This window comes from Gymnodraco acuticeps, unplaced genomic scaffold, assembly GCF_902827175.1.
Source record: "Gymnodraco acuticeps unplaced genomic scaffold, fGymAcu1.1, whole genome shotgun sequence".
In the NCBI taxonomy this organism is placed as follows: Eukaryota; Metazoa; Chordata; class Actinopteri; order Perciformes; family Bathydraconidae; genus Gymnodraco; species Gymnodraco acuticeps.
Window position 1 is genome coordinate 2,275,903 of NW_022990513.1, and position 24,815 is coordinate 2,300,717.

General features: G+C 42.2%; 1 protein-coding gene and 1 long non-coding RNA gene across 4 annotated transcripts in view; both read left to right on the plus strand.

The window, feature by feature from the left end:
• Positions 1-24,815, plus strand: part of LOC117553257 (synaptic vesicle glycoprotein 2B-like) — a 74,487-nt gene that overhangs the window by 32,901 nt on the left and 16,771 nt on the right. For 2 of the 3 annotated variants that reach the window (XM_034227125.1, XM_034227126.1), the window contains exons 4-8: positions 17,444-17,624; positions 19,523-19,674; positions 20,524-20,657; positions 20,863-20,952; positions 23,742-23,855. In XM_034227125.1, coding sequence (XP_034083016.1) covers positions 17,444-17,624; positions 19,523-19,674; positions 20,524-20,657; positions 20,863-20,952; positions 23,742-23,855 — 671 coding nt within the window. Of the gene's footprint in view, positions 1-10,777; positions 10,871-11,439; positions 11,665-17,443; positions 17,625-19,522; positions 19,675-20,523; positions 20,658-20,862; positions 20,953-23,741; positions 23,856-24,815 lie in introns of those variants that run through there. The other variant, XM_034227127.1, reaches the window with a different exon arrangement.
• Positions 7,513-10,699, plus strand: LOC117553258. The gene is made up of 3 exons (XR_004570100.1): positions 7,513-7,830; positions 10,378-10,462; positions 10,543-10,699. It is a non-coding gene; the product is annotated as an uncharacterized LOC117553258 (long non-coding RNA).

Genomic DNA, 24,815 nt, shown 5'->3' on the forward strand with positions numbered 1-24,815 from the left:
CACATCCCTCCATCAGAGTATGAAGCCGTGAAGGCCCATATCAACCAGCTCTTGGAGTCCCAGGTCATCAGGGAGAGCAGCAGCCCGTATGCATCACCAATAGTGCTGGTGAGGAAAAAGGATGGGAGCCTGCGCTTGTGTGTCGACTACCGCCTCCTCAACAGCAAGACCAGGAAAGATGCTTTCCCCTTGCCCCGCATTGAGGAGAGCCTTGATGCACTTTCTGGGGCCCGCTGGTTCTCCACCCTTGACCTTGCCAGTTGCTACAATCAGGTTCCGATGTCGGAACCCGACCAGGCCAAAACTGCCTTCTGTACACCCTTCGGCCTCTTTGAGTTCAATCGGATGCCTTTTGGCTTATGCAACGCCCCAAGTACCTTCCATCGGCTGATGCAGAGGATGTTTGGCGACCAACAGGGCCAGTCGTTGTTGCTCTACCTTGATGACATCATCGTCTTTTCATCCTCTGTTGAGCAACATCTAATAATAATAATTCCTTACATTTATTATAGCGCTTTATCAATGACTCAAAGCGCTTTACATATACACACATTACACATATATGATACATGCAATGGTCAGATACTGTGGACAATACCCACAGGAGCAAGTTCAGGTGAAGTGTCTTGCCCAAGGACACACCGGCTTTACAGACACAGCAGCGGCGGGGTTTCACCCCTTGATCTGATGATCATTGCACAGCGCACTGCGCCACACCGTCCATCTTCACGCCTCGAAGACCTCGAGGTGCTTTTACAGGTACACATTAGTATTATACATGTACTGTGGACAATACCCACAGGAGCAAATCCGGGTGAAGTGTCTTGCCCAAGGACACAACGGCCTGACGCAGTGGCGGCAGGAGCGGGTTTCGAACTGGAGTTCCCCAGCACTCCCCCTTGATCTGATGATCGGATGCACAGACCACTGCGCCACCCGTCCCTAAACATCTGCAATGTTTGGAGTTGATGCTTGGTCGACTTGAAAGAGAGGGCCTTAAAGTAAAGCTTGACAAATGTGCTTTCCTTCAACATGAGGTTAAATACTTGGGGCATGTCATCTCGAGCCAGGGTGTTGCAACCGACCCTCAGAAAGTTGAGGCTGTCGCTCATTGGAAGCGTCCCCGTCATGTTTCCGAGCTGTGTTCCTTTTTGGGTTTCGCCAGCTATTACTGCCGCTTTGTAGAGGGCTTTGCAAAGGGCTTTGCAAAGCTGGCAGGACCTCTGCACCAGTTAGTGGCTAAACTGGCAGGCACCAAGACCAAGACAAAATCAGGTCAGCTTTTGGCTGCCGAATGGTCTTCGGTGTGAGGAAGGCTTTGAGGCCCTGAAGTCAAAGTTGGTCTCAGCCCCAGTGTTGACTTATGCGGACTTCTCACGCCCCTTCATTTTGGAGATTGACGCTAGTCATAGTGGCCTTGGGGCTGTCCTCTCCCAGGACACGGACGGTGCTGTGAGACCAGTGGCCTATGCTAGCCGAGGCCTTCGGCCCACGGAGCGCAACATGTCCAACTATAGCTCCATGAAACTGGAATTCCTTGGGCTCAAGTGGGTCATGACGGAGAAGTTTCGAGAGTACTTATTGGGGCATAAGTGCATCGTTTATACCGACAACAATCCATTGAGCTACATCCAGTCGGCAAAACTTGGGGCCACTGAGCAACGGTGGGCGGCCCAGCTTGCCTCTTTTGATTTTGATATCAAGTACCGCTCCGGTCAAAGCAACCGAAATGCTGACGCACTTTCACGCCAGTATGTGCCTGGTACTCCCGTCCCTGATGGCCTTTACCACAACTCACCGTCCTTTACCACCAACACAGCACAGCTTGCCATTACTTTTCCACCAAGCTCAACTTCTAGCTCCAAGTAGGAGCAAGTAAGTTCTTCTAATTAGTGTCTACAGTTTGCCTATTGAGCCATTTTGAGCGATGTGGGTCAAGCCCTGATCAAGCCCCGATCAAGCCCCGATCAAGCCCCTGTCTCTCACTGTCTAAGTGAATGGGTGCTGTAAAAAATGTTTCCAAAAAATGAATAAAATGATTTGTGACCACTTTGTTGTTCAGATATATCACATATTTGTAACTAAATTATACATGAATTGAAACAAAACACGGTATAAACTGAGGAGTGACTCCCGTGAGGTTCGTGTATTTTCTTCACTCCGCTGGGAAACTGCTCTCATGTCAAGAAGCATCAGATCAGTGCATGCACTGCATCGTCCAATCAGTGAGCGATAGTAAGTAATGGGGCGGGGCGAGTATCTGAGGATTTCATCGGAGGATGGTCTGGTGGTTCCTCGATTATCGCTCCTCCATTATCGCTCCTCGCTCCTCGATCCTCGATCATCGGTCCTCTGGCAGAAATAAGAGCCATGAGACGGTACTCAAGATGGCGCAGACAAATCAACTTCCGGTGAGACCCAGACCGAGGAGCGAGGAAATGAAAATAGTCGACCTGAGACGGGGTCTCCTGCTTCTCGTGGTTTCCTTGCGTCTCTCCATGCTTCCCTGGTGGGAGGGACTAATCACAGGGAAACGACGCAAGTGAGGGACGCAAGGAATCCATTTAACCGAAGTGAGAAGGGCCCAGAGACAGGAAACCAAAGACAGATCTAAACAAGACAAAACACAACACAGACAGATCGTGACAATAAAAGGCTGGTGTGAATGCGCCCTAAGTGCCCCAACACTTTTGTACATATAAAAACGCCACTGAACACAGCGGCTGGTCCTCGTTTCACCACATAGGAAAGCAGCAGAAAGTCGACTGGAGTTAAAGAGAGCGGGCCCTAGATTATCCTTCAGCGCTGCGATGCGTGCATGGCTTCCTTCTGCAGGTAACGGGTGACGCACTCTGGCAATTGGTAACATATTTTGCAAGCTTATTCCTACTGTGCCACTGGTTACGGTACCGTACATGTAAAGAACCGCTGTTTATTGAATCTATAAAACTGTATATACCTATGACTTGAAGTGGTAAAGAGGGTGCTTAGTGTTGGAGGGTTACTACCTAACACTTTATTTATAAAGGTGACTGCTGACTACTGAAGGAAGAAACTTTTCCTGTATTTGTTGTTTTAGGGTGTAATAGTCCTTTATGCTATATAGTTGACCGCAGGTCATGGAGAGTAATAAAGGTATCCGTAGACCTTTCCATGAGTACATACATGCATACCAGATGCGGGCTTGTATACCCACAGTATCACTCCGCGGCCGCACCACATCAGTAACGTCCTGATAGTATATGTGCGCGGCACTACTACATAGGGGAGAGAACACACACCCCTCATGAGCCCTCGAGGTGCTCAATGACATTTTTATTTTCAGCCATGATAGAAAATAAGTAACGTAATAATGAATTACATTCTTATACCTGTAATCAGGGTTCGAGTTATAAACTGAGCTCTATGCACACACACACACACACACACAACACACACAACACACACACACACACACACACACACACACACACACACACACACACACACACACACACACACACACACACACACACACACACACACACACACACACACACACACACACACACACACACACACACACACACACACACACACACACACTCTGGCAGTCAAGGGAGAGTGAATGATTTCCTGAATCTCAGTTAATCCTCAAATGACTGCTGCAGTAATTAGCTAATGGGCAGTGAGGATGCTATAAATCTGTGTGTACTGCCAACTGTAGCTGTTTGAAGGCTCTGTTATGTGCAGGGTGTGAGAGAGTCACATCTCAAGGTTTGCAGTCTATGGGGTCTTTGAGTAGAGCAAGTGAGGGAAAAAGATTTGGAGTTGATAGGAGAACACAGATCCAAAGAGGGGGAGGAGTAAAGAGGGAATGGCGAGGAGATTAAACACATTGTCCAACAAAATGATCTGTTTCTATCTCCATCACTCACCATGTGTTCCCTTACATACTAAAAGAAAATGTTTGCATCCATTGTGGATGAATACAAATTGTACAGACTCTTACACGACTCCAGTCTCTCCCAAACCCACGCATTGCTTCCAAAACTTTACTATTTCACTTTTTAACATATTCACATTGAACAGTCACTCTGCTGCAGTGACGCCTCTCATCAGTGTGTATAGAACTTGGATTAAACTGCATACGTTTGTGTGAGAGATTGTCAACTGATGGTGTGAAACACTGCCCCCATTTACTTCCCCCATTAATATGAAGACAAAGATAGCAGAGAACAGGAGAGAAAAAAAACAGAGCAGAAGAAGGGGGGAGTACAAGAGAGGAAATCAGGGGAGACAGCAGGATAAACAAGGAAGGTGCGGGAGATAATAAGGAGGAAATATGAAAGGTTCCATGTCATGGCCATTTCTACTGATCATATTTCCATTGTTGAGGTCTACTAGAATTGATGGAGGTCTCTTTAAAATGACAGCTCAGAGGAGAGGAGTTCTCATTTCTCTAACCGCCTGCTGCTTCCCCTCCTCTCTCCTCGGTTCCCCTCCTCAGTCCTCCGCTCGCATCTCCTGTGGGCGGGACTAAGTATCGAGGATAGGAGTCGAGGAGGGGACATTTAAGAATTGAGAAGCCTCTCATGTGCTTAGCTTGACAAACCCCGTGATTAGTCCTCAAGCTCTGTGATTGGTTGACCTCCAACTGCATTCCATATGAAAACAAACGTTTCGTAAAAGATCAAATCATACTTTATTCAGCAGTGCTTGCTCTACTCTTTGAAAGTCATCACATGAATGCATTGTAATAAATGGTTTGGCTGCATTAAATATTACACATCTGTCGTAGTTCTTTATTTATCTACAGAGATCGGGCTCAGAATAGACCGGAAACTATTATTTTACCGTTCAGTTTGAATTTCACAATAAAGTTAGTAGTAATATTTTGTTTTGATATTATTGTTTTTTATTAACTACTAGACCGCTGGGTCATGTTAAGACCATCTTTTCTGTGTTGCTGTGGGTTTTTTCCATCGCTTTTGTGTTACAAATATCAAGACAATAACTAAATATATCCGTCGTAAACTAAACCAGAAACAGCAGTATATTTTTATTTTGTTAACACTGTAAACTTGACAGCTTTTTAACCCAAACCTCCTACTGGTTATAGCACGTTATTACACGTTTAGAGTAATGCAATGCAGGTAGATTGTGTTGCTTTTTAATAACTGTTTAAAATGCCTTTTTCTTAATGTCTTTCATTTTTGTAAAGCACTTTTGAATGTGTTATATTTGATGAAAACATTTAAATATTAAGAGTACATACAAAATAGTGGGAAAGTAGAAGGTCAATGATATAAATATAGAATAGAAAATATCAAGAAGATACTGTAAATAATATCTACAACAAAACAGTTTAGTGCCTGATAGGAGGATGTGCAAAACAGACAAACTAATAAGGCTTTATTTAAACATTAGGTTAAGGTCTTCTTTGAAATAAGAAAAAAGCTTTGGGGGTATCTATCTACAGATAAATATTAAGCCTGACAAAGTACTTAACGTCTAATATATTGCATGATTTGTTTTGGAACTTGACAATCAACTTTCCTGCAATGTTAACGTTGAAGCACTTATTTTAACCGATATTATACATATTTATTATACTCTTATAAGATGTATGTAGATAGTATAAGAAATGTTCAGAATACGACAGTTTAATGGTGGAGGTACACACATATTGATAGATGTCTTGTAATGCACTGTTGAGGAACCTGTGACCCAAGTTTTGCATTCATTGCATAACTACACCGTAGTTGTGTATATGATATGTCAATAAACCTTTGAAAATCTTGAAAGGGATGTGCAAAATAGCCATAATATACAGTCTTTAATTAACTATTAGAGAATAACGAGTAATGAATATACTTTATAGAGATCTGCAGATAAATGTTTCACCTTCCCTGAATTTTACTCAGGTGTAACTAAAGTCTGATTTAAGGGTTGTTTATATTTCACATCATTCATCAGAATCTGCAAAGTAACTAAATTAAATGTAGTGGAGTAAAAACACCACGTTAACCTTAAAGAAAGCCCTCAGGATTATAAAAGACCCCCATTACGCCAGTCACAAACTGTTCAGTCTGCTGCCGTCTGGCAGGCGTTACCGCAGCATCCGGACTAAAACCACCAGACTCAGAGAGAGCTTCATCCCACAGGCCATAAGACTATTAAACACCTGAACTTAGAAACAACATCCATAACATTCATCTGGCTGCTACTTAGAAATTATTTATCGAATATATCATATTCCAATCACTTGTAGCTATATAGACTCTTATTGCACTATTTCACAATTTTTTCTGTGTATCTGTTCTATTGTGTTGCACTGTTGGAGGAGCCTGCGACCTAAGGTGGGGGGGGGGGGGGGGGCGGGGGGGTAGGACACGTTCAATACCTGTTTTGAATAGTGTGCCGTTGATGGGTTTCATTCCATTTCAAAGTGCTTTTTGACGCTCCGTGTAAACTTCGTGCACTGCCACTCCAACATCCAATCACAGAGCTTGGACTGATCACGGCGTTTGTCAAGCTAAGCACATGAGAGGCTTCTCAATTCTTAAATTTCCCCTCCTCGACTCCCGTCCTCCACTCATATCCTCGTGAGTCAAGCCCATTCCCAAACCGCCCCCTACACCCTACCCCTACACCCTACCCCTCCGTTTGCGCGTTCACGCGGAGGGTCCGCCATATTGAGGGCTGTTCCAAAGCAACGAGTGTGGAGGGGGAGTGGGCTATCAAGCCCTCAAACAGCGAGTCTGCAGCTGACTTGAGACCGGTCTCTACCTGACCGGAGTCACGCTGTGTGTGTCCGTTAGGAAACACGCTGTTTACAGGTAGTTCCAGCAAACATCCACTGATAAACTACGATGTTAACAACCTCATGATGACCTCATATGTTTTGAACTGAGGATCAAACCTGTGTTCAGTCTAGAAAAAGGTAAATGTGTGCTTTTTATTACAAAGTTGTGTATATTTACAGACCGTTGCAAAAACTAAGAAGCTTATAAACATCAGGTTTAAAACTAAAAGAGCTTTGAAACACAATGAAAGATGTTTGGAGTTTTATTTGAGTTATTAATTTAAACTTTTTGTCTAAGAGATGCTGATTTGAAACCGTTGTTACACACAGTTACGGCATTTCCTGTTTCTGCCGGAGAGAGGGGAGGCCGTCCCAAAGCTTGCTGCTGTGTTTACTCCCTCCATCTGACAGGAGGGAGCCTCGTTGAGCTGCGAGTGTGGCTACAGACGGAGTTCACTCCATCACGGAGGGGTAGGTTCGAGGGGGTGGTTTGGGATTGGGCCTCAGTCCCGCCCACAGGAGATGCGAGCGGAGGACTGAGGAGGGGAAGCAGCAGGCGGTTAGAGAAATGAGAACTCCTCTCCTCTGAGCGGTCATTTTAAAGAGACGTCCATTAATGATGACAGGAGGCACAGCAGCCCTGTCTGATTAACTGATGTGTTCATGACCACTTATATATTTACTTTGATTCATTCACAGTGCGGTATAATGAGACAATAACAGGCTACAGATGCGGACATATACACACACATACACTATAAAAAAGGATTTTGGAGGGTAGTATTATCCAAGCAAATCATTTAAATTGTACTCAAGGTATATAAGTGAGCATTGTTAGTATATATGAATGGGTAAATTCTACCTACACTACCTAATTTCTGACAGTACCAACTGAAACACAAACAATCTGGGTCAAATCTACTTGAAGACATTAGGCCCACACTGCCCCTTTGCGCATGCGTCTGCGGTGATTCTTGGCTGCAGGCCAGAGGAGCGGTTCTCTTTCGCGCCTCCCTCCTCCTGGTGTGTGGAAATGTTGGAAGGTAAGATATTACTGTCTATCATGTCCTACATATACATGTTCACGTTTTTTGAGGTTCATCACAAGACTTGTTGTCTGCTTGCTTCACTGTTAGACAAGGAATGTAAGTTTGTTCTCATCTATTATCATCTATTACTCACTGGAAGTCGGTCACTGATGCTAGATAGCTGTAGCTAACATAGGAGCTAAGAGTAAAGCACTATGATGTTTAGCTCCATATTGTTAATAATTGTTATTACAGCAATAATGTGCATGTTGACGGCATGCCGTCTGAAATGAGTTAAGCGTCACGGCGACAGTTGTATATTAATGTAAGTTAACCAGCCAAGTTGTGTTTCACGTTAGCATCGTGCGTGCTTAGCAGATAAGGCTATTGTTTGCTAGCTAAGTACTAACAAGAACAGCGCGCGGATTGATTGATTGAAAAGTGTATTAACAGCTTGTATATTGGGTACAGTACAGTACAGCTCAAAACATACAATTGTTAAGGGGATGCAGACCAGAGAAAGACTTTCGTCTTGTTTACATCAGGGTCCCCCATTTCCAATTCATCATGTCATTTAAGACATATAAGACATATTTGACATACAGATGGCTTATTTACAATTTACATACAGGTGGGTTTTTTACATACAGATTGCTTATTTACAATTTTCATTTTAGATTTCGTTCTAATGCATCCTAACAGGACATTTAAGACATACCAAGTCTACAGATATACAGTTAGTAACAGAGTCTAAAATGCGAGTATATACATAGATGGGGGGGGGGGAAGCTGTCCATTGAACGACAGGTTGAGATTTGTACCATTACCGGGGCCAGTTTTGCAATGCTCTCCCCCGAAGGTGCTCTTTAAGAGAGGTTTTGAAGGTAAGTATAGTTTTACTTTCCTTTACAGTTGTGGGAAGAGCGTTCCACCTTGATGTGGCATAATTGCGAAACGTGTATTCCCCCTTTTTTGTGCCAAATCTGGGTTTCACATGATTTGTGGAGCTCCCTCTGGTGTTATGATCATGGTATTCCTTGACCTTTGGGAAGAATTTTGACATGTACATGGGTACCATAGAGGTGTAGTGGATCTTGTAGACCAGGCCCATTGCAAGTAGCTGTACTCTGTCGTCTACTCTAAGCCATCCTAGGTTGTCAAAGTGGGCAGAGGTGAGGTGGGTTCTAGATGAAAGGTCAAGCAGTAGTCTGACCAGTTTATTTTGCGATGTTTGAAGTTTTATTTTTAGCGCCTTGGAGGTGCTATGGTACCATGACGTGCAAGCATAGTCATAGTACCCTTGAATGAGTGCTCCTGCCAGAGTTTTCAGGGTGTTTTTGTTTACCAGAGAGGAGATCCGGTATAGGAATCTAGTTCTTTGATTGACTTTTTTTATTACATTGGATGCCATTTTGTCACAGGAGAGGTTTGCCTCAAGAATAGATCCTAGGTATGTCATTTCCTTCTTACTTGTGACAATAATGTCGCCCACTGCAACTGAGAAGTCGTCGGATTTGCTGAGATTATGTTTCGAACCGAAGAGAATGGACTCTGTTTTACCCAGGTGTAATGATAATTTATTATCGGCGAGCCAGGTGCAGATTCTGCCGAGCTCGGAGCTGAGGGTTTTTTCAACCTGCAACCTGTTCCTGTCAGAGACCAGCAGGGCTGAGTCGTCCGCGAACAGGAACAAGTTGCAGTCACATGCTGATGACATGTCATTTACATAAATTAGGAACAGTAACGGACCTAATATGCTTCCTTGTGGAACACCACAGCTCACTGGGAGGGGGGGGGACAGAGTACCGTTTACCTCCACCATCTGTTCTCTCCCCTCCAGGTAGGATTGCATCCAGCTCACCGATAGTTTATCGGAAGGCGGCATTCGTTTAAATCAACCTTTGAAGTTGGTCGTCCTCTATAAGTGTGTTTGTCCAATGTTATTTTCTACACATTATCCAATGGACGTGTTACCAAATATTCTAAATGGATACGTGATGCACACTGCAAAAATCAGTAGCCGTTTATTAAATAGCATGTCAGTTCAAGTAATATGACGAACTCTGACCCGGTTGAGTAGTATTGAGTACAGTAACGGTTTGTGGGGGACAAATTCAAATGATGCACAAGGCTAACTAAGTTGAAGCTAGCTTGTAGCATCTCTCTTAGTCTATCTAACGTCGGCCGTCAGTTTCCTCGTGTGCCTGTATTCATATGAGCGTGCATGAAACGATAAATACTGAGACAACTATCTCGTAGTGAAAAATATATTCTGCCAAGCCACAGTAATAATGATTTATGATTCATTTGTCTTTTTTGAGGTATAGCTGCAGCAATAGCCTATAGACTTATGTTTACATTAAGCTTACTGTATATTATCGTGAGGACTGGAGAGATTACCACGGAGCAGAGCCAAAGCTCATTGTTATATATTTTAGGATTTTTCTACATATACATGTTTAATTGTGTTATTTTGTTGGTAATGTTCAGTGTAAGAAATGTGAATATAAGTGTAACATCCTCAGAGATGGCACTAAGTCCTATGCATTTTAAATCCTGCAGACAATTTGGAGTGGAGGTGGTGACCCTCAGCCCACGTGTCAGTGTCTTCAAGGAGAGATGGCCTGGTTTATTCAATGAGGCTCAGGTGAGAACGTTACGTGTATTTGTTTCCATTTCAACTCACTGTTGTGAGTAATGAGTGTTGTCTCCTATGCTCTTTATTAGATCAAGGAGGAGTTCCGACACATAACAACTCTTTCACTGGAAGAGACTTTGATGCTGAAACTGGATGGGTACACTAACACCACTCGCTCCAGCTGATGCGTGCCAAAGGAGGAGATGCTGGCTCCAGGATGCGCCCTCTTCTGAGCACAATTGATGAGGCACATTTATTTAAATGTTTCATTCAAGAATATGAAAATGCAGAAATAAGTCTTGTCACTAAAATGCATTTCCTCACAGGCCCAGAGTGTTGGGAAAAAGAGATGCAGTGGCCAGGTGCCTGATTGAAGACCTTGGGGAACGCCAAGAAGACCTTTTTCAAGACAGCCAGGTATGTCGTTAAAGACTGATCACTTCAAGATTTTAACGGAGTTATTTCGGAGGTCGCTCTGATACCATGGTTTAATTTCTGTGATTAACCACTCTTACACCTAACAAATAAATATGCAATTTATTGCTGTAAATCTGTAAACATCTTATTGTTTTTATAAATGGTTTAGCATTCACAGGAACATGATTTAGGGATAATGTACTGATGTGCTTAGCTACTTAACATATACAACTACCTAAAAACAAAAACCTTCTTTTGGTGTTAAAGTGAAATAAGATAAATAAAATCATGCACTGAAAAGTGATGTTTATGGGAAAGAATCAATGTAATGTCATTGATTAGATCGATGGGCAATTTGACTGGGCCTGACATTTTTTATATAAGTTAGAAATCTTGTTTGTTTTTAATCGCTGCCACACATTTTTACAAATCATTAAAAAAAAGTCAATCCCTGGTTTTATTGATTAGGCTTAATGCTAGACCACAAAGCCTATATTGTATAATAGCTTCTTGTTAATATGCCTAATTTAAAGTGAATATGCTTTTCTTTCTTTCTTTTCAACATGGAGGACGAGCATGACAACGTCGTGGACCAAACTATGAAGGTGCTTGTGATCCATGATGCCAGGGACAGGGGGGACCAGCAGATGTGTCTATTGTCATAGAGGGAGACAGAGTTTTGTGCGGAAACCAAACAAAGGCATGCGCACTGTTGATGGGATTCATCTGAGCCAGTGCTTCTCAAAGTGTGGTCCGCGGACCACTGGTGTTCCGTGAGCGTCCCCTAGTGGTCCGTGAGTATATTGGTCACATTTCACATTTCACATCCGCAATGGAACGAGCTTAAGTTTCACTTTCGATTGCATGATATAGCCCAGATAAGCACCTTCATCACACATGCTGCCACTTGTTTGTACAATTTTCAGGCGATTTGTAAAAAACAATGTGTTTTTGGATATTTTTGGAGTTAGGTGGTCCGCGAGTGTTTTTTGATTGGTTAAGTGGTCCTTGGTATGAAAAAGTTTGAGAAACACTGATCTACACCCTCAACCTGGAATACCCCAACAAGCTCAAATACACATTTGAGGTATTCTAAAAACAGTTTTTGGAGCTTGATGGAGCCAAGCTGCTCAAACAGGTCCATAGCCTCAAATAAACAATTTGTTCTGAAGTGGATGTTGACTTGTTTTAGTGCCGAGTGACACAAACACAAAATAATGTGATGTGAAGAAACCTTGTTCTGTTAAAAGTGGACTGTTTACTGGCACTCAAAGGTTTTAATAGTTGAGTAAATTGCACTTGGAAGATTATGTTAAAAATGTTTACAATTCCCATGCTCTTTACTGTTAAAACAATGTGATTGTGATTATTTTGAAGATTCTGCTCGGTGTTAACAATTGAAATGCACTTAACTGTTTAAATAATCTCAATGTATGACCATATTGCACAATACATTTGGTCAATAAAAAAAACATGATCAATAACATCTTGTGTGTTTACTGGTAACCTTACTAATAAAGTAATATGAATGTGTAATATGGATCAATTATTAAGTAAATAGCTACCTACGATTAGGAGTAAATATTACTCATTTATAAGTAATACGTTTTAAGTAATTGAGTTAGATTTTACTTAATTTCTTAAAGTAAGTCTTATATATTAAATATTAGTAACCTTTACCCAAAAACATTGGGTAAAATCTACTCAAAAGGAGTGTGCAAATTGTAACCTCCATTTTATTGAGTAGATCTTATAGGTTGGTTTTTACAGTGTATATTTATATAAATATATACAATTTAAAGTATGAGAGCATTCTCATAACGTAACACAATCAGAGACTGGATATATCCCCCCCTCTCTCTGGTCGCTGAAATGGGGAATTGAAATTACGGGCCAAAAGTTGTATTTACAAGTAGGCCTATTAAAAGTAAGCATAGGACACCAAACCAACTGAGGGCCGTCTGTCCGCCGCATCTACGCACTGCAACACACACACCTACACACTGTACCACACACACCTACACACTGTACAACACACACAGCTACACACTGTACCACACGCACACACACACACCCACACACACACACACACACACACACACACACACACACACACACACACACACCTACAGCTCCTAAAGCATAATCAGGCTACAGCCGTTGTGTATTTTATTATGTGAAGCACTAAATGGTCTTAGAAAAATATTGACTCTTTGTTTGTAGATATCTACTAAACTACAGCAAATAAAGAGAGTAGGCCAGTTATACTGAGTGATATATATTATACACACTGCTCTGCTTTCTGCACGGACCTCTCAGCTGTTCTCACTGGAAACATCGCATCGCGATGAAAGCAGTTTCTAAAATAATATCCAGGGGATGCATGCAGAGCTGTCATTGGCTGAGATAAGTCCGGCCGTGCGTCACGCCTCCACCGTTCCCGGAAATGCATCCGCAGAGGAGCCGTGGAGGAACCATCAGTGTATCCTCGGTTAGAGCTCCTCCAGAGAGCCTCCTTGATGCTCGATCCTCGGTCCTCGGTGTGCATTTAGAGAAATTAGATGTCCTTCAAAATGGCGCGCTGAAATTCATTTCCGGGTCACTACCGGAGGACCGAGGAGTCGAGGAGGGGGATTTGAGTATTGAGAAGCCTCTATGGTGTAGTCCCAAACGATAGCTGAGGATTCTGGGTAGTGTTCTGCCATCCAAAAACTCCGAAAAAATATTTGTTTCTCCGAATCGAAGGGGAAAATTACAAAAGCATTGTATACAATTTAAACCAATCAATGTTGTGTAATTAACAAGGATAATCTGGTGTTTTTGAGTTGATGAGTAGTGCAGATATCACTGTAAAATCAATCGACAGTAAAGAGAATACTTACTTCCGGGTGTAAAATTCTCCGTTATCCAATGGGAATGGACGCTCACATTGCTCTTTGCGTCCGTAATACAATAAAGGGGACATGATCAAACCGGAATATACTGTTCTTTTAAAAAACGTTAACTAAAGGGAACAATCTATTTGACACAGCTGAAGCTCTGGCCTTCCTTAAATACTAACTAATTTAATAAAAATCACAGTTGTATTACACCCAATGCACTGTTTTTTGAGAACAAACATTGGTAACTAATGCACCATAATACATTCTGACGAAAAATACAAATTATTATGAATACAAATAAAATAAAATAAGCCTCCCGTGAGTTACTACAATCTATAAAGTAGATTTTAAAAACGTTTTATCGAATAAAAGCTCACTGCTGGACGTTGTAGAAATGCGTGTGTGCACCACGACAAAAGAGCCTCATTCACTTTACATTGGGGTTGTTTGCGTGGTGCAGACACGTACAGTAAATGTAGCAAAGTTCGTGATCTCCACCACGCAATGTGGTGTTAAGGAGTCGTGGTGGAGTCACGCATTCTGGTGAGATCAGGTTGTTTATAAGGGGACAGGTAATAACCGGAAAAGCATTACATGGGCCCTTTAAGAGATATAAAGTAGTAGACAAGTGGAGAGGAGATTAGAGAAGAAAGTGCTCTGGGCAGTTCTTCTTCTTTGTGACTATCATCAGCATTATATCCAACCCCCCCCCCCCAACCACCAGACTCAGCAGCAGAAGGGCAGAGAAACAAAATCACTCCTGCTCACTCTACTACTCCACCCCCCTCAGTTTGATCCAGCGTTGTATTTTCAAAAACACTTTGAGTCAGCATGCAGCCGGAGCGATCGATCCTGACCTTGGAGAGAGCTGTGCAGCGTTTCAGCGCTCCCTATATTCCTGGGAAAGGGCACCGTAAGGGGGTGAACAGTTAGGACGATTCTAAGGGCCCGTGACTGACAGGGGCCCAAACAATTGTAGAACATTAAGAACAAAATGTTCCAATGTGATTATCTTTTCATGGGGCCCAAAATCCCTGGCGGTGCCCCTGGGACAGAGTTTGAAAGTAGATATCAGCCTGTTGGTTACAGCCGTCCCTGCTAGGACTGGTTTCAAGGGTGTGCATTTTGAAGGTTTTCTCGTGTTTCATAAAGTTTATGTTAATGGATTTTATTATTATTATAATTTCCAACCCGATATGATGAGTCACAGACTCAGCTGTTCCCTGCTGCATGGCCATCTGCACACTGAGGTGTAGTGTTACATGCTCGCCGTCTCTGGCAGCAGTGGGGGGGATATTCGTGGCGGGAGCAGAAGCAAGCTGCTCCTCAAGGACTTGAAATGTTAAGGCAAAAAGAGTCCTGACATCATACGGCGGTATGGTCTAAGTCTAAGACCTCCGTGTATGTTAGTTAACCCGACTTTTGGAAAGAAAATGAGAGGATGAAAAAATGGCAAATACAGGGTTGCGGTTGAATTAACAAAATATCAGATCATCTTTCCTTACTACTGTCCCTTAACCTCTATGAGGAACTGCATGGGGTTAAGGAAAGATGTGAAGGAGAATGTATCAGGACTTATGAAAAGACAAAAGCAGTGCTAAGAGAATGTGACTGCACTACTTGCACTACTAGGCAACGTAATTATGATGCGTGAGTGGATCTTATTGATGTGCGTCTGCCATGGGAAAATAACAGTTTTCCATAGGGTTGCCTATACAAAGCACATCTAGATATTTTGCCCAATGCGCTTTGTTTGATTTTTGATGCGAACTGTATGAACGTTCACAAAATTGAAAAGTTTATTGAAGTAAAAAATGAAAGTGAAACCAAATGGTTGCTCACACTCACGATCACCCTTTTGTTTTATCTATTTATTTCAATTAAATAAAACGTTCCGCAATATAAACATCACTTGCTAGGTGTACACATCGATCCCTATGCATATCACAATCACATGTTGAAAGAGTTTAAGAAACCCCACAAAAATCAGTAAACTGAGTAAAATAAAATGAAATATAGACTTGATTCATTTTACAGTAATTAGCGTAACGTTGATAGGTTGCCTTTATCTTTAAAATCGTATTAATGTTCAAATATATAAACACTTTGGGAAGTTATGGCATTAGATGGAAAATGTTCAATTAGCACAGTAACTCCCATGATATGCATTTCTCAGTCACGATCGGTTGTTTTTCCTGAATGTTGTGTCACGGTAAATATTGCGGATGCAAGGTATTCTGGGACAGCATTTTCTTCTTTCTTTTGTAAGGAAGGTCCAGTGTATCCCAAGATAAAGGAAGTTATAAGGGAAGCGTTGAAGCTCCTTTCCTATCGACTCCAGAATCCTAACAGTTCATTTCACGCCTGACACTAAACAACTTTCCAGTCACTTCACTCTGTTAGGAACCTTCGTAACCAAAATGGACGATTTGACCACAACCCTGGTGTTTATTTTAGTACCTAGAGGGGGTTTACTTTGCAGTAAGATTAGATACACCTTTATTAATCCCTGTTATAAATGTCAGCAATGTGTCCCTATTCAGTTCAAGCTTCTAAATGAGGCAACACAAAGCTTTCAGTAAAGACTGTCACATGAAATAAATGATAGGTGCAGGTGGAAAGGTTAATCATGTTTAAACACTAGCAGGACATCATTTGTCTGTTCCCTCTGAAACCATAGCCTAAAAATAATTTGGAAAAATATATATTTTTCAATCTTCCTGCTATGGTTAATTTGGTTGGATTCAGACCATTCAGACCCAAACATAACTTTGATAGGTTTAAGATTAAAAAACGAATTTAAGGCGAACTCAGTACTTTGATAGGTTAGCGAACATCTAAAATAACTAAGTCATGTAATGGGACATTAACATACTGTAAGGGAAACTTCTGCAGCAATGGAGAGTCAGGACTCAGAGAGACACGGGAGAGTTTGAGCTTTGATGTCAAACACTGATGTTTATTACAAGTATCGGCCGGAGAAATTCAGCCCTGCTGCACAGCAGCCAGAGGTTCTGACTGCACGGGTGGGTTGCCATGTCAAATCTGAATAGCCTCTCTCTCGATAGACCTTTTAACTATCTTACAGAGAGTTAATCCACATATTGGGGGGCTGACGTAAACATTCTAGGAACACTTGGAGATAGCCCCAACATCTGGAGACACTGGATCACCTGTCTGTGGTGCTTAGAAGCCAGCGTTCTCACAGTCATAAAACCCTCTGTGCCCGATAGTTGACCTGATAATATCAACAATAGCTGACGCCTCCCATTCTTTAAGACAGATAACAGACTCAGGGTTGGTCTTAAACGTCCCCACACAGAAAAGGTTAGATTCCTAGGAGTAAGACAAAATGAATCACTAACACAATAATGTGTTACAGTATATATAATATGGTTGAGGTTAGAGAGCAACCATGGCTATGCTTTCAAAAACAACACATGGACTGCTGGTTGGAAATGAGAATTGAACAGCTGTCTCCTTATGGCAGCTGTCTGCTAAAATGTAATAAATGTTCCATCTGGAAGAATAAAGTTGCCAAACTGGAGACAGAGTTCTGTCTGATTAAAGGGGCAACAGAAGCTAGCTAAGCTAATTACCATCTAACAAAAGTTATCATGCAGCTGACGCTATAGTTTTTTCAGATTTGTCATATCTTTATACAATTCTACTTTTCTTGTTCTCTGTGCAGGTCTGACCGTCTTCCTGAGCATGATGGTGGGAGCGTTCCTGTGGGGGGGTCTAGCAGACAAAGTGGGCCGGCGGCGCTGTCTGATCGTTGCGTTAGCTATAAACTGTGTCTTTGTCTTCCTGTCTGCCTTCGCCCAGGGATATGGCTTCTTCCTCTTCTTCAGGGTGCTGTCTGGTGTTGGGTAATACTCACACACACACACACACACACACACACACACACACATACACACACAGCACGCACGCACACACACACACACCACACACACACAGCACGCACACATACACACACAGCACGCACACACACACACACACAGCACGCACACACACACTCCTTCTCTTACTGAGGTGAACGTTTTATGTTTCCACTCCAAGCAGGACCAGCGTAGTTTAAGATGGTCTTAATAATACATACTTAATATGTAATCAATGTTTTCAATCAATGTTTATTTATATAGCCCAATATCACAAATGTTACATTTGTCTCAGTGGACTTCACAGTGTGTACAGAATATCAGTATGACAATACGACACCCTCTGTCCTTAGACCCTCTGTCCTTAGACCCTCACATCGTACAAGGAAAAACTTCCAGAGAAAACCCACAGTTTAAAGGGAACATGGGAGAAACCTCAGGGAGAGCAACAGAGGAGGGATCCCTCTCCCAGGACGGACAGACGTGCAATAGATGCCGTGTGTAAATTGAAAAGATAATACATTTGCAACATAGGTAGTCCAAATGTTTGGAAATGTTTATAGAAGCTAATGCTTATTGTTAACTTAACAACCAGGCTGTATTGTGGAAGGTTTTCATTTGAAAATAAACATTTTTAATCATTCTAAATCACAAAATCATTGTGAAAGAATAGTATTTTCTCTTCCAGAGACATACATATTTCAAGCATGTTGTTGAAACACTGTCCCCTAAAAAACAGAGTTTAGATCTTTAGAGAAGGCTGTGGGCAGGATTTTAAATCCATCAAAGTATTAACATCCCCCAATGCAACCAACACCTATACTTCAGCACAGTTTACATTTTTTTAAATCAATTTTTCCCAAATAAGTTTAATATTTGTAATCCCTAAAAATGTGATAATCAGCATAAAAGCATGTGGTTTTTCTCCTCAACTCAAACCTTTCATAAAGAGGTGCAGAGTACATTAGCTGGGTGTCCTAAATGCTCTCCTTTGTATCCCCCTTCACACAGTTGAAACCCCACAGATATTGTGAGCAGAAAGCATTCACCTTAAGCATGTCCTGGTGTTGGAGTTCCCCTTTGCTCAACCAGAGCCCCAGATGTGTAACATTTCCTATTGCAACGTCTTTCAAAGGCTTTTTAATAAATAAATCATCAATCAAGCTCCACACCATGCATATGCAGAGTGTGGTTAGGGTTTTATTGCAGTTACACAGCAGAGTGTTCTAACTCAGACTCACTGTAGTCCACAGGGACACTCGGGCTGAGAAATGAGGTCACATCCTGAGCTCAGCAGAGGATGTGATGCAGAACAGCTCGCCTTATCAGAAGATGTCATGTGTCCTGCATGTGTGTGCCACACAACTGCACCCACATGTAATCATAATGCTTTTCAGTGAGTGTTTCTGGCACGTTATTCAAGCTAATTTCACACTAGAAATCTCTTATTTCCTCCTAAAGAAGCAAAGATGTACATACAGGATGTTACAGGCAGGTACAGGAAGGCAGGCTCTGGGTGACACAATTCAGGTCATGGTGCAGCAGCTGAAGGAGACCTGGGGGAGAAGTCTGAGGGCCTCTGGTGGACAGTTAGGGAATGACAATGATAGGGTTCAAGGTGTGGGAGTGTGCCTGAAGACGAAAGAGAGTCAGAATGTGACGACTAAAGCACTTTGCTCTCTGAGTTTCTGTTTGCTACAACATGACTTTTGGCACTTCTCGTAATGCTTGAAATAGGATCTGTTCTGTCATTGCAACATTTGAATAAGTGGAAATACTTTTACAATGAAACATTTGTATGTTGTTTATAGTTCAGTGGTCAGCTAATACATCTTATTAGTTGTAATTATTACTCTTTCTCTGTCATTATTCCTCTGTTCTCTCAGTATTGGTGGCACAGTGCCCATTGTGTACTCGTACTTCTCCGAGTTCCTCCAGATGGATAAGAGAGGCGAGCATCTGTCCTGGTTGTGTATGTTCTGGATGATCGGTGGCATCTACGCTTCCTTCACCGCCTGGGGAATCATCCCCAGATATGGTAAGATCTAAAAGAGCTTAGTTAATTCAGCTCAATATACAGCATATTAATGCTGCTGGATAGGAAAGCAGCTCATGTATACTTTCCTAATCCTTGGGTTAGACCCCAAAATGAGTCCTTTCATAGACAGAGTGAAGGAGGTGTTCACTGTTGTTTTCTCAATGTAAAATGGACAACATTCAGTATCTCTTGCAAAATGTTCTCAGGAAGCAGACAGGTTGAGAAATAGTTTAGTCAAAGACTAGTGACTTTAAAGTGTCTGAGTTATGCAATTATTTACTTAACGTTTCAACACCTAAAGGAAAGAAAAAGGAATACAGACAATGGACGATTTCTCTAATCTCAAACAATACATCATACATCATCATCAGTATGCTATAACCACTTGAACTTTGCCATGGCTACTCACTGGGTGGCCTTTTGGGGTTTTTGTGGCCATTTAAACATTGAGTTCTCCTCATGACAAACTGCCAGTTTGGAAAGTCTGTGGACAATCTTCTTCAGGAAAACATGTTGTTGGACATGCTGAAGATTATGGTCATCATGTTTTGTTATCAATAAGTTATCAGTGCATTGTTTCCAGTGACCTTACACTGCTCCCCAACTAGTGTGTGTGTGTGTGTGTGTGTGTGTGTGTGTGTGTGTGTGTGTGTGTGTGTGTGTGTGTGTGTGTGTGTGTGTGTGTGTGTGTGTGTGTGTGTGTGTGTGTGTGTGTGTGTGTGTGTGTGTGTGTGTGTGTGTGTGTGTGTGTGTGTGTGTGTGTGTGTGTGTGTGTGTGTGTGTGTGTGTGTGTGTGTGTGTGTGTGTGTGTGTGTGTGTGTGTGTGTGTGTGTGTGTGTGTGTGTGTAGGCTGGGGGTTCAGTATGGGCACAGAGTTCCAGTTCCACAGCTGGAGGGTGTTTGTCCTGGTTGCAGCTCTTCCTGCTATCTCCTCCCTGGTCGGTCTCACATTCATGCCTGAGAGCCCCCGCTTCCTGCTGGAGGTGAGACTGCACACATCTTCATTCTACTCTAACACAGGACCAGCAACACCCATATGATGTCAAACAAACAATGTGTTACACATTAATACTTGATTGTGCATTGCTTAATATTTGGTTATACCACGGTGGCAAGGCATACTTGCAGTAACCTCGGTTCAGTGAGTGTTCTCATTGCTGTGTGTGTGTGCGTGTTTGTGTTGAGCAGACAGCCAAGCACGATGAGGCTTGGATGATCCTGAAGCAGGTCCATGACACCAACTGGAGGGCCAAGGGACAGCCAGAAAAAGTATTTACTGTGAGTACACATTGAATATGCATTTAACAAGCTGCTAATATATTATTTTGATATGAGCAAATGTTTAGCATTCCAAATCTTTGCAGTTATACTTCTTCTGCTCTTCCCTATTGATATGTTACCAAGCTGGTGTACATCGTCTCAAAGGAGGGAACATGAAGATTAATTTGCGATGCGGCCCTGCACTCTTTCTGTTTGTCCTGGCAATACATCTGAAATAAAACGTGCTTAATTGACATTTACCGAGAATGCACTATCCTGGCTGAAATCCTACCTCACCAACAAACACCAGTAGCCTGTACGACGAAGCCAGTTCAACAGACCCTGGATATGTTTGAGTTATCTGGCTTAACTAACCCAAACAAACGCGCTCTCGCTAAGCGGTCCTACGACGCTGGTTATCAACTCAGTCACTCAACCCAGGGTTTCTCGTTCACGTGAAAGGGGCGGGGTTAGCAACATTTGACCAATCAAACAGGGACAAGCGTACTGACGCAGCGTCATACTTCATTAATGAAAAGTAAACTATCATGTTAGACAAATATGAAGAAGTTACATTTTAAACATCCATGACTTAAACACTTTATCCAGGATAAAAGCAACATAGTTGCACCTGCAAGGTGAATACAGAACAGCTGAATTAAGTGTTTGAATTCGCACAATAACAGGTTTATGATATCACTGCCCCGTCTAAGACACGATCTGACTTTAATTACATTTGACTCGAGTGTTTCGTCAACTTAATGTGTTGCTTAAAATAATACTTCTGCATACAGTATGTGACACTGTGAGTGTTGCACGGCCAGATACGGCTCAGCTGACTCAGATAAGGAGATATATTATATATATGATGATGTGATATGAATGATAATGGGACACGTCTGCACTCACAGTGCCGTGGACTGTACGTAATGTTACTTTGATCCGGTTACTTATGTTGTGGCAGATATTTAAGAAAGCTTTCTTAACGCTAATGTAATAATAGTCAGATTCCTCTAAAGATGGAAGGTGATATTCTATTAATTTTCACGTTAACACAGTCTGTGATTTTTGCAGGCCGTCTTTCCTGCAACGTCAGTTTAAACTGTATTTTTCTTTATCCTGTAATATGACTTGATAGCTTTAAACTCCGTAAACAGAGCTCTGATTGCTTGGTCAGCAGGCGGCGCTTTCACTGAGCTCCGGTTAGATTAGGTGTTCAGCATCAGTTACCATGGAGATCTATCCCGGTAAGAAGTGAACCAGCGTCGTAGGACTGAAAATTCAGAGTTAACCCTGAAGTTACCTCGCTAATCGCAAATCCTGCTTCGTAGTACAGGCCACAGTTCATCCATATCAATATCTGCACTTCCTCCACCACCGCTCTGTCCCAAGGCGTCCCCCAGGGTTTGGTGCTTGGTCCCCTCCTTTTCCTCCTCTACATGCTCCCCCTTGGTAAAAATAATCCGTCGACACAGCCTTCAGTTCCACTGCTATGCTGATGACATCCAACTTCACATCTCCAAAAATACATCACAACCCAACTCCAGACTCACCAACCGTCTCTTAGAAATCAAATCCTGGATGCAAACAACCTACCTTCGACTGAATAGCGACAAATCAGACATCATCATCTTTGGCCCCACATCCCAGAACTTCAACCTCACTCTCGACAACTGCACTCTAACCCCTCCCCTCACATCTGCAACCTCGGAGTAATTTTTGACAGCCGGTTATTTTTATGCAATTCTAAGTCTGTTTAGAGTCTAGCATGGAGATATATTTATATCAACCCTTTAAAATAGGTGATAATAACACATGTATTCTGCCTGCAAAACACTGCATGATTATTTTTCAAACTGGATGGCATTACTTTACATTACAGTTAGCTGACGCGTTTATCCAAAGCATTAGCTTAAAGCGTTATTTAGTCTCCCTCCGAATAAGCTAGCAGGACATTTTGCAGCATTATATTCCTCATGTTTTCTAGTTTCATATCATTCCAGGTCAAAAATGTATTATTGCTTTAGAATGAGCCCACTAAAGGCTTTAAAAGAGAGGTGGTTGCCTGCACGATGGCCAGTCACATTTTTAAGAGGTTAGACTAGAATGAATTCCATTTAGCTCTTTCAGTTTCAAGGTCATGGCAGTGTGCAAACTTTCTCAATGTGGCACTGTCAGGGCTAACTCGGACACCTGAATATAGACATTGTTCAAATTAGTGGTAGCATTGGTGGTATTCATGTGAAAGTGTCTGCTATGAAAATTCAGCACAGCAAATGAAGCAGTGAAGAACACTTTTTTCATCTTCTGGTGAAATGTAAAACATGCATATAAACAGGTACAGATAATAGTGTTACACTGCTGCTACCCACAGACACAGTATAGACACTGTATCTGGTCATATCCAGTCATTATCCACATAATTGTTTCAAATTGAGATTAATTGAGAGGTAGTCAATCCAATAGTGTCCAATAGTGTGCACCCGTAAAAGGGCATTAAGTAGGATTCAAGCTGACAGTAAGCTAATGATTGGAAGTAGCTTGTTCTACAATTAGGCGTATCAACATTTCTGACATTATGAGTCTATAACAATATGAGTGTTCTGGTACATGGTTTCTTCCAAAATGTTGAGGTTGATAAAGGGTAAGTCAAACATTCCACATCCTAAAGATGTTTGTAGTCTCGTGGTTAATGAAGGGAGCTTGAGTTGTGTTGAATTGAAGCCCAAAAAGGCAGCGGGTCCACCAAGAGAAGCCTCTTAGACAAATATGTTCTTTTTAACTCTCCTTCATTTATATATTTTCAGGTGACTCATATCAAGGCACCTAAGACAGCAGAGGATGAGTTTATTGAGATTCAGAGCGCTACAGGAACAGCTTTACAGCGATGGGCTGTACGCTCACTCACACTCTGTAAACTGGTAAGTACTGCACACACAATAGTGTAGAGATAAGATCTGAAACATGTTGGCCCAGCGTTAGGTTAAGTATCTGCAGAGTACATACAGTCCTCCACTAGCTGTAGCTTGACAGCTGTGATTGTTGACTATTGACTCCTGTTATTTTTTCACATATGTATTCAATAAAGGTTAGCACATTAGCTAAGCATGTACATTCTCTCTAGACTGTTGACCACAGCAGATAAGCTATGATAGCCTCCTTCCTATTTGACCCCATTTACACGGGAGCGCAAACGGACCGAATTTGTTATCAAAAAAGTCTTCCGTGCACACGCATTCGGCTCATTTAACGTGTCCGTTCACACGAGACTACTGGAAACGCTGTAGTACATATGCCGGGCCTGTAAGTGGCGCTGGACTTCTGCCACAAAATACACCAAAAACAGCGAAGAAGATCCCCGAGCATGGTTGCCATGGTTGCCCTTCTGTTTATTCTCCGCGGTGGATTTAGGAACATGTAGTTCATGTAGTTCTCCATGTCCACTTGTTGCTGATGGTTGTGGTAGAGGAGCTGTAGATTTTGCACTAACATCTGTAGCATGGTCAGTAGCAGTAGCACTAGCAGTATCTACTGACCATGCTACAGCAGTGAGCAGCAGAGGTGGGGAGAGGCGGGGCTATGGATTCATCGTTATCAGGAAATGATCGTATAGGGCGTACACACTGAGCCGTTTGGCCCCCCAGAGCGTTCCGTCTGCAGATCTATCCACCTTGGGACCCGTTATCGTTTTAGGGGTCCGTTTCCGCGGTTCCGTTACGGCCTCGTGTGAACGAAGGGGCTATATGCGAGAGAAAAGTAGCAGATACAAACCGTTTCGTTCTCGGGTAAACACTGCCTTAGACTTTTGTCTAAAATGCTATTGGTACATTTTATATTTCAATTAAGTATTGTAATTCTGCAACTTCTAACGGTCAAAATGC